The following is a 12,557-nucleotide window of genomic DNA, read 5'->3' as shown; positions in this document are numbered from 1 at the left end:
TCTTGCACATCCCCGCGGACAAGTTACTTTGAGAAGTGGAGAATTGCAGATAGATTTATGTTGCAGTAAATAATCGTGTTTTTATTTCCATGACCCCCCCCCCCCTAGAAAATTGTGAAATTTTTCTTTAGCCCCCCCCCCCAATTTTTCCTGGGAAAAATTGACGTCGCCCCTGAAAATCCCCCCCCCCAGTAAAATCCGGACATTCCCTTCGTTTATCGCACCCAACGATTGTTAACAGGCTAGGCAAAGTGTTGAATGAATGGTTACCCAGGGTCGACGTCACTCGCTGGTCTTCCACAGTGCTGAATACTGGTGGTAGAAACTATAGATGCGACAGCGTTTTCCCCTATTTCACCGTTCTGTACTTCAAATCAGGACAAACCTCGTTAGAAGTACACGCCCGAACCTCCAAAGCGTATCTTTCTTAATTTACATCAGAAAATATGGCACCATAATCAAAGCCAATTCCAAATGTCTCGCAAATCTAGTTTTGATATGGTGTCAACAACAGTGTCAGTATGAAATAAAACAAGTTAAGTATCTCTGAAGATATAGACAAGTGACATTGACTAGTGATTGAGTTATTGTGTCAATTGTGTCCGTAGGGTAACATGGATTTCTTCATAAAAAATGGGATTTAGGCAAGACTTGGTTCTGCAAAAGGAAAACCTGAAGTGGTTGGGGGAGGAAGATATTAATTGAATGGTCTTTTCAAACATTGAAAAATGTGCGAATTTTATTTCCACTGTCAAAAACAGGATTTTCTGAATAACATACCAACTTTTACAGAATTTATCAGAATTAATTTCAATGGTTAAATTAAAACGATTCTTTACTGTACATGTATATTTACAGCATCTGATTCGAGAGATTCCTGTAAAAATATGAATAAAGGTCATTTCAATTTTCTTAAAATTTCAGCAGGGTCAGAGCTAAGGTAAGGTTATAGTTTCTTATGAAAGATAATGGTTTGTAATATTCATTAAATCATCTATGTGAGTATCAAATAAACCATTATTAACCAAATTGTGCCAGATTATTACCAACATTACTGATTTCCCTGTCGTCATATCCGATGAATTTAATGTATGTGAAGTTTAACAGTCAGTCTACTCAAAATACAAAAGACATATACTTCACCGAACACAGAGTTAAATCCACATGGCTGGTTTTAATAGATGTTCTGGTATTTATCAGGCGAAATCAGCCCGTTATACAATTCCGTCTGTATCTAAAATCATATTTTCAAACTATTACGAAATGATATTATGCATGCCATGTAACATAAGTTGCTCTAAGAATGTAAAGAAAGTGTCTGCATACCGTTACTCTATGAAATGATATGAAAGGAACTGTCCTCTAACACTTTAAACACATAATGGAAATTCTGTATCTGTCATTCTGTAAAGTGTCTGTAAAAAATTACCTCAGTGGATTTCGAAAACACCATCTCTAGTTTCGTACATAGATCTAGCCACTTCTCTACACTGCATTCTTCTTATCTTTCACACTGTATAGATATATTGTTGAAAAGGTCGAAAACATCTTTGATAATTTATGCCAGAAATTATATCCCATTTCCATAGTTTATCAAGTAATCAGATATAATGGACTGCTGTGCTGACTTTGGGTAGACTGCTTATATTACATCACATAGTACAGATAACGCCTGTACTGTGCTTGTGATTTGAACAGATGCCATCCAAGACAAAGGCAAGCCCCACATATACATCAATCTGCCATTTTAATGGCAGCACTATCTCGTATGCAAGACCTTACCTTGTGTATCTTGTCTAAATATATTGCACAACATTATTATTGACTGTGTGGCCAGGACTTTATTTACTTGCAAAGTTTGCATAAGCATGATTTATCTTTAGCCTGGTACTGTTTGGTTTGGGATCATTTGACCTGGATTTGGGGCACTGACTACTTTGCAATCTCCACAGACATAGGTCAGATAATAATTCAAACATGCTCTTTGCACGGGAATGAACAACATGTACAGTACCCTGGATTCTGTGGTAATTTACGTCTGTCTGACATCCAAGTAAACAGTGTGAGAATGATCGAGAAAGCTATCAACCAGACCTCAGTTACCATGGCTACTTTTCAAATGTCACGTTTTTACACAACACCAATTCCGAATATGAACAAGTCAAAATGAGAAATATGAGGGTTTCCAAGTCCCGAATCTACAAGAAAAACAAGGCGAAATCCCTAGACTCTGATCATGCACAGCGCTGACTGCTAGTAATAGTAAACACTGGCATGGTGCACAGAGCTATCTCATATTTCATCATTTGTACACCAAATCAGGACAAGGTCATTTGATCTAAGTAGCTAACTGTTACGGCACTGTGACGTGAGTACTTTGCGAACACATCAGACATAGGTCAGATGATGATTTATACAGTCTCTTTGCATGACAATGGACAGCGGTACCCTGGATTTTCTTTGCACGAGAATGAACAGCGGTACTCTGGATTTTCTTTGCACGAGAATGAACAGCGGTACTCTGGATTCTGTTTCATTATTCTACGAGTGTGAATTTATGGCGTTTTGTTTTGTTTTATATTGCTATTTCTGAATACTGAGTATAGTTATTTGATAAAAAATAGATATTACATATTTGAAATCGGAGAAAATTGTAAGAGAATGAAGAACACTCTTTTTAACCTACATTGTTTCTATTTCGTCATTATCTCAGTCGGTCTTCAATGAGATTGTGCTGCGCATGCGTGGGAATCAGTGTGCACATGTGTGCAGTGGGAAGATGGCTGTGAAAATTCGTGAGTGAAGTTATAAAAGTGTTTGCATCTACCATCTAGGAGCATCGAGACTCATCTAGTAAGTAGAATAGTCGTGTGAACACAATAGTCTAAAGTTTAGATCTAACAAACATTTGAATTATACAGCCGAAAAGTTGACATTGTACGTGGTACGATGAGTTCAGCATCGCAAGCGGGTACGGATGAAGGACCCGAATCAATCAGTGTAGCTGGAATGTAAGGAAAGGTTTACAATGACAATAAGCCGATAAAACCGAACGTGGTTCGGAAAAAGTAATTCCAAAGGTAAACTAGCCACGAAGGGACATACAAGTTCGAGTAAGAAAAAAGACGACGGCGACATGGTCGCCATTATCCACTCGATACAATCGGCCGTCCAGAGACAAGAGCTCACAGTAGGTAACATATGTGAGAGACTAGATAAGATTGAAAATCAAAATAAGGAATTTGAGGAAAGTTACGAATACGGACCTCAGTCCTTAGAATATAATGAAGGTGGTGATGACGATTTCCCGCCTAGTGCCCAAAAGCGTACGTCACATGAAGCCGACATTGACGGCGATAACAGTGAGAGAGGGGAAAGTAGATTTACATCTATGACGAAACGATTCAAAGTACAAGAATATTGTGACAAGGATATCGATGTTACGTCGGCAGAGAACATAACTGATCTATTCAAAAATGGTATCGAGGAGGAACGTTACCTTGAATTGACTAAAAGTGAGAACAATGCTCGCCCGCAGAACTGCGAGGGCTTGGCAACAGTGAAAACAAACCAGTTAATTTGGGATGCCATATCGCCCACAGCACGGGCGAATGACAAAAAGCTACAAAATATCGAGACCTCGGTGGTAAAAGCGGCGACGATCTTAGCCAAAGTTGTCAACAATATGGCAGGGATGGAAAAGGAATTAGATCCTTCCTTTGGAAAATTGATCGATGATAGTGACGATGTACTTGCCTTGTTGGGGCATGCTAATAAACAGATAAACATGACTAGAAAAGACCTTCTAAAACCTGAATTGAAAGATCAGTATGCTCATCTATGTAACCATAACCGTCCATTTACAAACTTGTTGTTTGGGGATGACATTTCAAGGACTACCAAGGAAATTGAAGATGTTGCTAGAATTAGTAACAAGGTGATTGGATACAGAGCCAGAGGTGTGACACGTTTTAGATCAGCAAATCGATTTATGAGAGCCAGAGGCAGAGGACGAGGCTATTCATATCAGAGAGGTAGAGGAACCTATAAATATAATTATGGTCGGACATACATGTCATCTACACCAGAGACAAAAAACTACCAGAGACAGGGACCCTTAGTGGGCCCATGAAACAAACCACAGTAACACAGGTGAGCACAAAATTTGAGGCTGGTAGATTACAATATTTTGTTGAGGCATGGAAACAGATAACACAAGATCCAAATATACTAGATATAGTACAACATTGTCACATAGATATTGACATTGGGTCATTACCACAAAGTAATCAAACCAGTTACAAATTAAATGTTACAGACACAGAGATTATTGGTCAGGAAATTGAAAAATTGCTCAAATTGAAGGTTCTCATTCAAGTGGAAACTACTGAGGGACAGTTTTTATCCCCAATTTTTGTTGTACCCCAAAAGAATGGAGAACATAGAATGGTTCTAAATCTGAAAAAGTTAAATGAAAAAATACCCTATAAGCATTTTAAGATGGATACCTTTGAAATTGCCCTTTCCATCATTAATAAAAACACATATATGGCATCAGTGGATTTGAGGCATGCTTATTATTCAGTTAAAATTGCTGAAGAACAGCAAAAGTATTTCAGGTTTGAATGGAAAGGAAAGATTTATCAGTATACATGTTTACCAAATGGTGTATCAGAAGGGCCCAGGTTGTTTACAAAATTGATGAAACCTGTATATTCAAAGTTACGAAACATGGGACATACAAACTCAGGCTTCATTGACGATAGCCTACTTTGTGGTGACACTCTTAGTGAGTGTGAGACTAATGTAAAAGATACTGTTAGTTTGATGACCTCTTTGGGATTCATTATCAATGATGAGAAATCAGTTTTCACACCTCAACAAAAAATTGTTTTCTTAGGGAAACAAATTGATTCAAGTAAAATGATAGTTACTTTACCAGAAGAGAAAATGGAAGTCCTTGGTCAAGAATGTAAAAATCTGGCCAGGAAAAATAAAGCTTCCATACGTGAAGTTGCTAGGGTCATTGGCCTTATAGTGGCAAGTTTTGCAGCAGTTAAATATGGAAAATTACATTACAGAGAATTAGAAAAAGAGAAAATTAAAGCTTTGAAGCTATCAAAGGGACAGTTTGATCACAATATGATTATCACGTCAAAGATGAAAACAGAGCTAAATTGGTGGAGTAAGAATATAAAAGATCAGAAGAGATCAATAATCAGGAGTAACCCAGATGTAACAGTAGAATGTGATGCCTCTTCAAAATGATGGGGAGCATATTTTGAGGGGACTAGGATAGGCGGTCCTTGGACTATGGATGAAAGTAAGATGCATATCAATGCATTAGAATTGTTAGCTATAGAATTTGCACTGAGGGCATTTATGTCAAAGATAAAACATCATCATGTCAAAGTATTGTCAGACAATACTACAGCTGTAAGTTATGTAGTCAACATGGGAAGAATCAAATCAGATCAATGTAATAGAATTGGTGTTGATATATGGAAATTTTGCATAGACAATGATATTTGGCTATCATGTTCACACATTGCAGGGCGTGACAATACTGAGGCTGACAGGGCATCAAGACATTTTGATCATCAGCTGGAATGGAAACTGAATGAAAATATCTTCAGAAAGATCTGTAAACAATGGAACACACCTGATATTGATCTCTTTGCATCGAGGTTAAATGCCCAAATTGATAACTATGTGTCCTGGAGACCAGATCCCAATGCATCATATGTTAATGCATTCACAATTGATTGGGGAAAATTTAACAATGTTTACCTTTTTCCCCCTTCAGTCTATTGGGACGCTGCATACAGAAAATCAGAGCGGACAGAGCAGTGGGCATTGTTGTAGCTCCTCTGTGGCCGACACAACCATGGTTTACCAAACTCATGGGAGTATTGATGGATGTACCAGTGATCATACAGAAAGTCAAAGGATTGCTGACATTACCATACCCAACAAAACAAGGAAAGCACCCATTAGAGGGACGCTTAAAACTGATTGTCTGCAAAGTGTCAGGACAAACTTCCGACAACGAGGAATTTCAGAACAATCTACCAATATTCTCATGTCGTCATGGAAACAAGGAACCAAAAAACAATACGAGGTTCATATCAAGAGATGGTTTCAGTACTGTAGTGAAAGACAGATTGATCCAATTTCAGCTAAAGTGGAAGAAATAATTGAATTTCTAACTCAAATATATAACACTGGAGTTGGTTATGGAACTTTGAATACTGCCCGTGCAGCACTGTCTTCACTGGGTTTAAACTATGATGGATTTACATGTGGAAACTATCCCCTTATAGTCAGATACATGAAAGGGGTTTTTATTTTACGACCCTCAAAACCAAGATATACAGAGATATGGGATGTAAACCATGTGTTGTGTTACCTGAGGTCATTGTCACCAGTAAAACTCTTGAGTTTGAAGGACTTGACCTTAAAACTGACAATGCTTACGGCTCTAACTAATGCAGCTCGTGCTCAAACTTTACAGTTGTTATCAGTTTGTAATATTAAGAAAACAAGTTCACAGTTGGTGTTCGAGTTACTTGGTCCTTTAAAACAGAACAGACCAAATTGTAATGTTGTTCATGTTGCGTTTAAAGCTTACCCTCCTGACAGGAGGCTCTGTGTTTATACTGTTATAAAACAATATCTATGTCGAACTAAGCTAAATCGAAATGGTTCTGGTAAGGACTCGCTTCTGTTAAGTTACATGAAACCATTTGGAGCTGTAACTACAAGTACAATCTCAAGGTGGATTAAGACTGTTATGGCACGATCAGGGATTGATGTCAGTAAATTTGGGTCTCACAGTGTGAGATCAGTAGCAACATCCACAGCGAAAAGTAATTGTGTTCCTATAAAGGATATCCTCAATAAAGCAGGATGGTCAAATGAGAGTACATTCGCAAAATTTTATGATAAGAAAATGGATAAAGAAGACCACTTTGAGCGTGGAGTATTAATGGGAAACAAATAAATATATCGCATACAAGTTGATATCAGTAGAATATCAAAAATGTTGGACTGACCCTGTTTAATATAGTTAAAGTATGATAAAACATATGTAAGAGGATAGTATGTAGTGTTCATCACACATCAAATTATATACAAATTTGTGTTCTTGTGTTTGGAACAGTATACAAGGAGTTCAGATATACTGTCATGTTATCTATCTTTCAAAGGACAATAAATGAGTTGTTATTCAGTTTGTGTTCAGCATCTGGATGTTTTTCTGTCATTATTTACTTTAAAGTCTCATTGAAGACCGACTGAGATAATGACGAAATAGAATGAAAAATTAAACGAGACTTACCTTGGTTAAAGTCGATGTTTAATTATGATTCTATGAGTCATAGAATCGAAGGAGGGCTTAAATGCCTCCCACCCACCCAACTGAACACAGGGGAAATATGTAGCGAAGAAAATAAAGGGTTACAAGTGAATAGAAGTAACAATTTAATGAACAGGTAAAAGAGTATGAAATTAAATAAAACTGATGTGTACATGGTGTAAAATGTGAGTTGTCAGATAATGAAGAAAAACATATTTAAAGTCTGATTCCCACGCATGCGCAGCACAATCTCATTTAAGCCCTCCTTCGATTCTATGACTCATAGAATCATAATTAAACATCGACTTTAACCAAGGTAAGTCTCGTTTAATTTTTCAATTTGTTTGACCTCACATTGATTGGTAAGTTCTTTATCTAATTACCCTTACAGTGTTTTCGACTCCATTCCAGTGTGGTTGTGATCCAAGATGTAGTAACTTGAGTTATCGATCACTGGCCAAACAGGTGGACCTTTAGGGTAGGTTTTAGGTCAAGCAAACAGTATGAGAACAATCGAGATAGCTAACAACACGGCCTCAGTTAACATAGTTACTTCGTCAGAGCTTACTTTTCAAACAGTGTCACTCGACGATCTAAATTATGGCCAGAAGTTTATCGAACCCAGAGATTTTTAACAGGCCCAAGTGTTGAATGATGTGGCAACACAATACAGATCACAATAAAATGTCGACGTCACTGCCTGGTCTTCCACAGCTCTAAATACTACTACTGGTGTAGCAAGCATATATACGACAGTGTATTCTCATATTTAATCTTTGTGTACTTCAAATCAGGACAATCGTCTTTAGAAATACACAGCTGACATGTAATCTACAGAGCGTATCTGTCTTAATTTACATCTGGAAGGTCTCACAGACTAGTTAGGTACGGTGTCAACAAAAGTGTCGGTATTCAAATAAGTTTAAATAGTGACATGAGTTATTGTGTCAATTGTGTACGTGTAACGTGGATCTGTTAATACAAATGGGATTTTGGCAAGACCTGGATTTGCAAAGGGAAAACATAAATTGGTTGGCTTCAGGACATAATTCTTCCAAGGGTACATGAGAGTGATTCTGATGCCGTGCTTGCATCATCAGTTTCAGCATACATTTGAATGTTGTCGTTGTAACTTGCATGCCCATATAAATATAGCTGCTGTGACAGATGTCAAGGAGTAGTGACTGGTGATTATGTTGCATGCGAGTGACTCAGTCTACACAAGAGGTGTTTAGTTCAACGAACACTCGGCTGGTTTTAATACACGTTCTTATGCTTACCATGCCAAATCGGTCTGTCTATACAATTCTGTCTCTACATAAAGTTGCTCTCCAAAGCATAATGAAACAATCTGAAATGTTATGTTGCGTACATATCATGAGTTACATAAGCTATTGCAAGAACGTTTAACAAAACAAACTTGGGTTAGTTTATATTTCAACTCTAACAATTAGGAAATTTGTCAAAACACACGTCTAATTTAATATTATATCAATATTTGACCGTGGTTAATAATGTTATGAAGTTTGCTTGCCAATTAGTTATGTAGTGCTCAGCAGTAAAATTTGTTGGCTCTACAGTATGTTAAATTCAACGATTACCACATTATAGGTCAGTACCTGCGAACGTTCAATTCTTATATACTAGTTACGCACGTTTCGTTTTCCTACTATCATTTTGAAAGGTTTTGGACTATATGTTAAACCAAGCACACCTTCCGTGGAAGGTTTTCCGTGGCTCATAGACACCATGACCTCAAATTGATGAAGTAAATTAGCAGCAATCAAGAAATACTCCATTTTGGCAAGCATTTCTCCAAGACATACTCGTCTACCCATTCCAAATGGTGCAAAATTCATCTCATTAAAAGAGACACATTTACTCGTGTTAGGATCAATAAATCGCTCTGGTTTGTAAACAAACGGATCTTCGAAAATATCTGGATCGTGATCTATGGCCCAATTATTTGGGATGATGATGGTGTCATCAGGAATTTGACATCCATTGACAGATGTTGTGCAAATTGTGCGATGGTATAAACTAAGAGGCACTATTGAGTGTAAACGCAAAGATTCGTACATAGCAGCCTTTAGATAAGGCAAATTGTCGTGATCTGCATACACTGGACGACGATCAACACCAACAACGTCATCGATTTCTTGGTGGATTTTCTTCTGTATTTTTGGATTTAACATCATTTCGACCAAGAACCACTTCATGGACGATACGATAGTTTCAGACCCTGTGAAAATGGTAGACATAAGAAAGAAAGAAAACAATATTTTGACACGTTTTATAAGGTATGCGCAGAAATAGCGTTCCGTTTGCGCCTCATTTGTTAGCGTGTGTGTATAATTCGGATTACACAGGGAACCTTGCACACCCATGTCACATTCATATACCTAGGACAGGGTTATGCACATAGCTGTACCATCTCAGTGGCGACACTAGGGCTGTACCATGTGCACCCCTGTAACACCTCTGGCCAACACACTAGGTGTAACATACCTAGATTTGACAGATGTGTAACTGGTATATGCCAACATCACTGTAACATGGATGTGAAAAATAGAAATGCAACATATGGTTCTAAAACATCCATGTACAAGAGCTTTTTCCCACAGCTATGTGAGTATTACTAGTCAGATATGAACAAAACGGTTGCTACAGGGTATTATTCCACCATAGCTGATACATAGATGTGTACATTTGTGTGCTAGGTATGCAGTACCCAGCTATGGTACTGGGATGTGCAAAACAGTCAGGGCACAACCATGTACCATGTACCAGAGCTGTGGAAAATTATACCCTGTAACAGGACTATGAGGCACACAGTTGTGCTCTTGTTCCTATCACTAGGATGTCGCCATATCCTTGCACTAGGATGTGTACATCATAGTGCTAGGATGTACAAGGTTCCCTGTGTACTCCTATGCTTTAAATTAATTAATTAATTGTAAAATTGTGTGTTCTAATCATCTAATCAGAGAGATTTGTGAAATTATGGATAGGAAAGATTGGTGCCTTATAGGTAGAAGCTCATGCCGCAAAATAATGCAACGTCTGAGCAGTAGCATAGGCATCATTTGCGTGGTACCTATATACATACTCACACACGATACATTTTATGTGCGTATTGTTGATAGAACGTGTAAAGTAACTACAGTTTTACCTGCTGTGAGAAAGGGTTACATTATTCTTTTATCTATCTATCTATCTATCTATCTATCTATCTATCTATCTATCTATCTATCTATCTATCTATCTATCTATCTATCTGTGTGTGTGTTTGTATCTGTCTATCTGTCTGTCTGTCTCTCTGTCTGTCTGTCTGTCTGTCTGTCTGTCTGTTTGTCTGTCTTATCCGCTCTGTCTATATGTCTGCCTGAAGGTGAATATGATAGCTCAAAAACTGCCGTTACAATTCTAAAGAAAAGTTGTATACATTTTTTATGATAATGGCACGAACTGATAAGGTTTTTAAAACACTCAATGAATATCATTGTGTTATTTGCAAAATTACTGACTTTATTGTGCTTGGGCTACATCGCTTAATAATGCAAGCTCCACATTCAATGTAAACGTCTATTAAACTAGACGTATTTAGAGTTTAAACATTGTTGATGAAACTTGTAGCTATACTGAATCATTTGCACAATGACTGGTGTCGGTAATTAAGCTATACCATATGTATGCAAGCTTCAAATTTCATGTTATTTGGTATACACCTAAAAAACAAACACTTGGAATACATGTTGAAGCGGTAGTTTTAATTTTAATGAATCATTTGCATAATGTTAATATATTATGGTATTTTGGCAATAACTTCATGTAATCTTTAAAGTTCATGTCACTTGATATAAACACTGGCTACATCCTATAAATTCCTGACAATGCATTCTTCAAATTTCATATACATTTGGTATATTCATTGATAATAGCAAATGATATACGAACAACAGTCCTTACGGGAAGCATTCGCTTTACATATGGTGTACACTAAAATCTTTTAGAATGAGATATAATACAAACAATTGAAATACCTAGATAAATCTTAAATTGGTAAGCTTGAAAGAATGATAAATACTGACATAAGTCATGACAATCAAAGTTCACCCTATTATATCGTAGTGATTATCATTCAGTATTGATAAGTCGAACACCTTCAAAAGAGTATTATAAAAGTGTAAACATTAACGACAAGCTGTCATTCAAAATATGCTTCCTTCACGTGTCAATTTCCATTACCAACGTACCTGCACCAAAAAAGTCCATAATACTTTGTACCACAACCATATCATCAAAGACTTCTGCTGAAACTCCTGATGTGGGATTGTTCTTGAACGTTTCCTGGGCGATTAACATCGTATCAATCGCATCACGTGGTGGGTTTGCTCTATTGAATTGTTCTTTACGTGCCCTTATTCTGCGTCCCATATAGTCGACTCGACCGGCTGCCGTTTTCTTCAACCTCTCAATTTGTGGTTTGAAGAAGGGCTTTAACCATCTGACAAAGTCTGAAAAAACACATTAGCACATTTAATAAAACATGAGCACTAAAATCCTGTATTACATCAGTTTAGTTCTTCAAATTAGCACAAAATTATTGAGTAAAGAATACAATATCTTACCGACGGGAGAGGCTTCAATAACAAGACGAAAACATTCCACATTTGTCTCAATAAAGTCAAGAAATTCTTGGTCGTCTTCTTCACATGACCGGTTCTGAACGATTTCAGATATAGTATTAAAGGCAACCAAACTCAATGGTAAATTGGGATCAAAAGGTAAGCTTCCTTTTTTAGAGAACTTATCTAGGAATCAAAGAGAATGAACGAAATGAGAGATATAATATTAAAGACGTGTAGATGATTTTTCATGCAAATATTTCATATGATTTCAGAATTGAAAAAAAGGCAGACCAGAGGGATATTTAACTATATCTGTATGCAAGTATTGTGATTATAGCATAATCAAAAGTTTCAAAATCTTCTTACTTAGGGACATATAAAAAATATATAATATAATAAATTTTGCTGAGAGATTATATGTACATTATAAATTCGCAGAGGGAAATATTTAGCGTTTGAAAGGTCTATTCCGAATTTACAATATACAAAATGTGCGAGGTTACAAAATGAATATCAAATGATCTCTTGGGTTTATATATTACAAAATGTGAGATAGCCTTACCTATCAG

General features: G+C 36.9%; 2 protein-coding genes across 2 annotated transcripts; one reads left to right on the top strand and one right to left on the bottom strand.

The window, feature by feature from the left end:
• The first annotated feature begins 5,313 nt into the window (after positions 1-5,313).
• LOC144433103 (uncharacterized) lies at positions 5,314-5,865 on the top strand. The gene has a single exon (XM_078121411.1). It carries the CDS (start codon positions 5,314-5,316, stop codon positions 5,863-5,865), a length of 552 nt encoding a protein of 183 aa, XP_077977537.1.
• Positions 5,866-8,963: 3,098 nt separating this feature from the next.
• LOC144453899 (cytochrome P450 2U1-like) lies at positions 8,964-11,817 on the bottom strand. The gene is made up of 2 exons (XM_078145251.1): positions 11,614-11,817; positions 8,964-9,599 (listed from the first exon to the last, which is right to left on the bottom strand). The coding sequence occupies exons 1-2, from the start codon at positions 11,792-11,794 to the stop codon at positions 9,001-9,003; spliced, it is 780 nt and encodes a 259-aa protein (XP_078001377.1). The 5' UTR covers positions 11,795-11,817; the 3' UTR covers positions 8,964-9,000.
• Between the last annotated feature and the right edge of the window lie 740 nt (positions 11,818-12,557).

Source organism: Glandiceps talaboti, chromosome 3 (assembly GCF_964340395.1).
Source record: "Glandiceps talaboti chromosome 3, keGlaTala1.1, whole genome shotgun sequence".
In the NCBI taxonomy this organism is placed as follows: Eukaryota; Metazoa; Hemichordata; class Enteropneusta; family Spengelidae; genus Glandiceps; species Glandiceps talaboti.
Note: the sequence above shows the minus strand (reverse complement) of the source record. Positions and strands in the feature narration are given on the sequence as shown.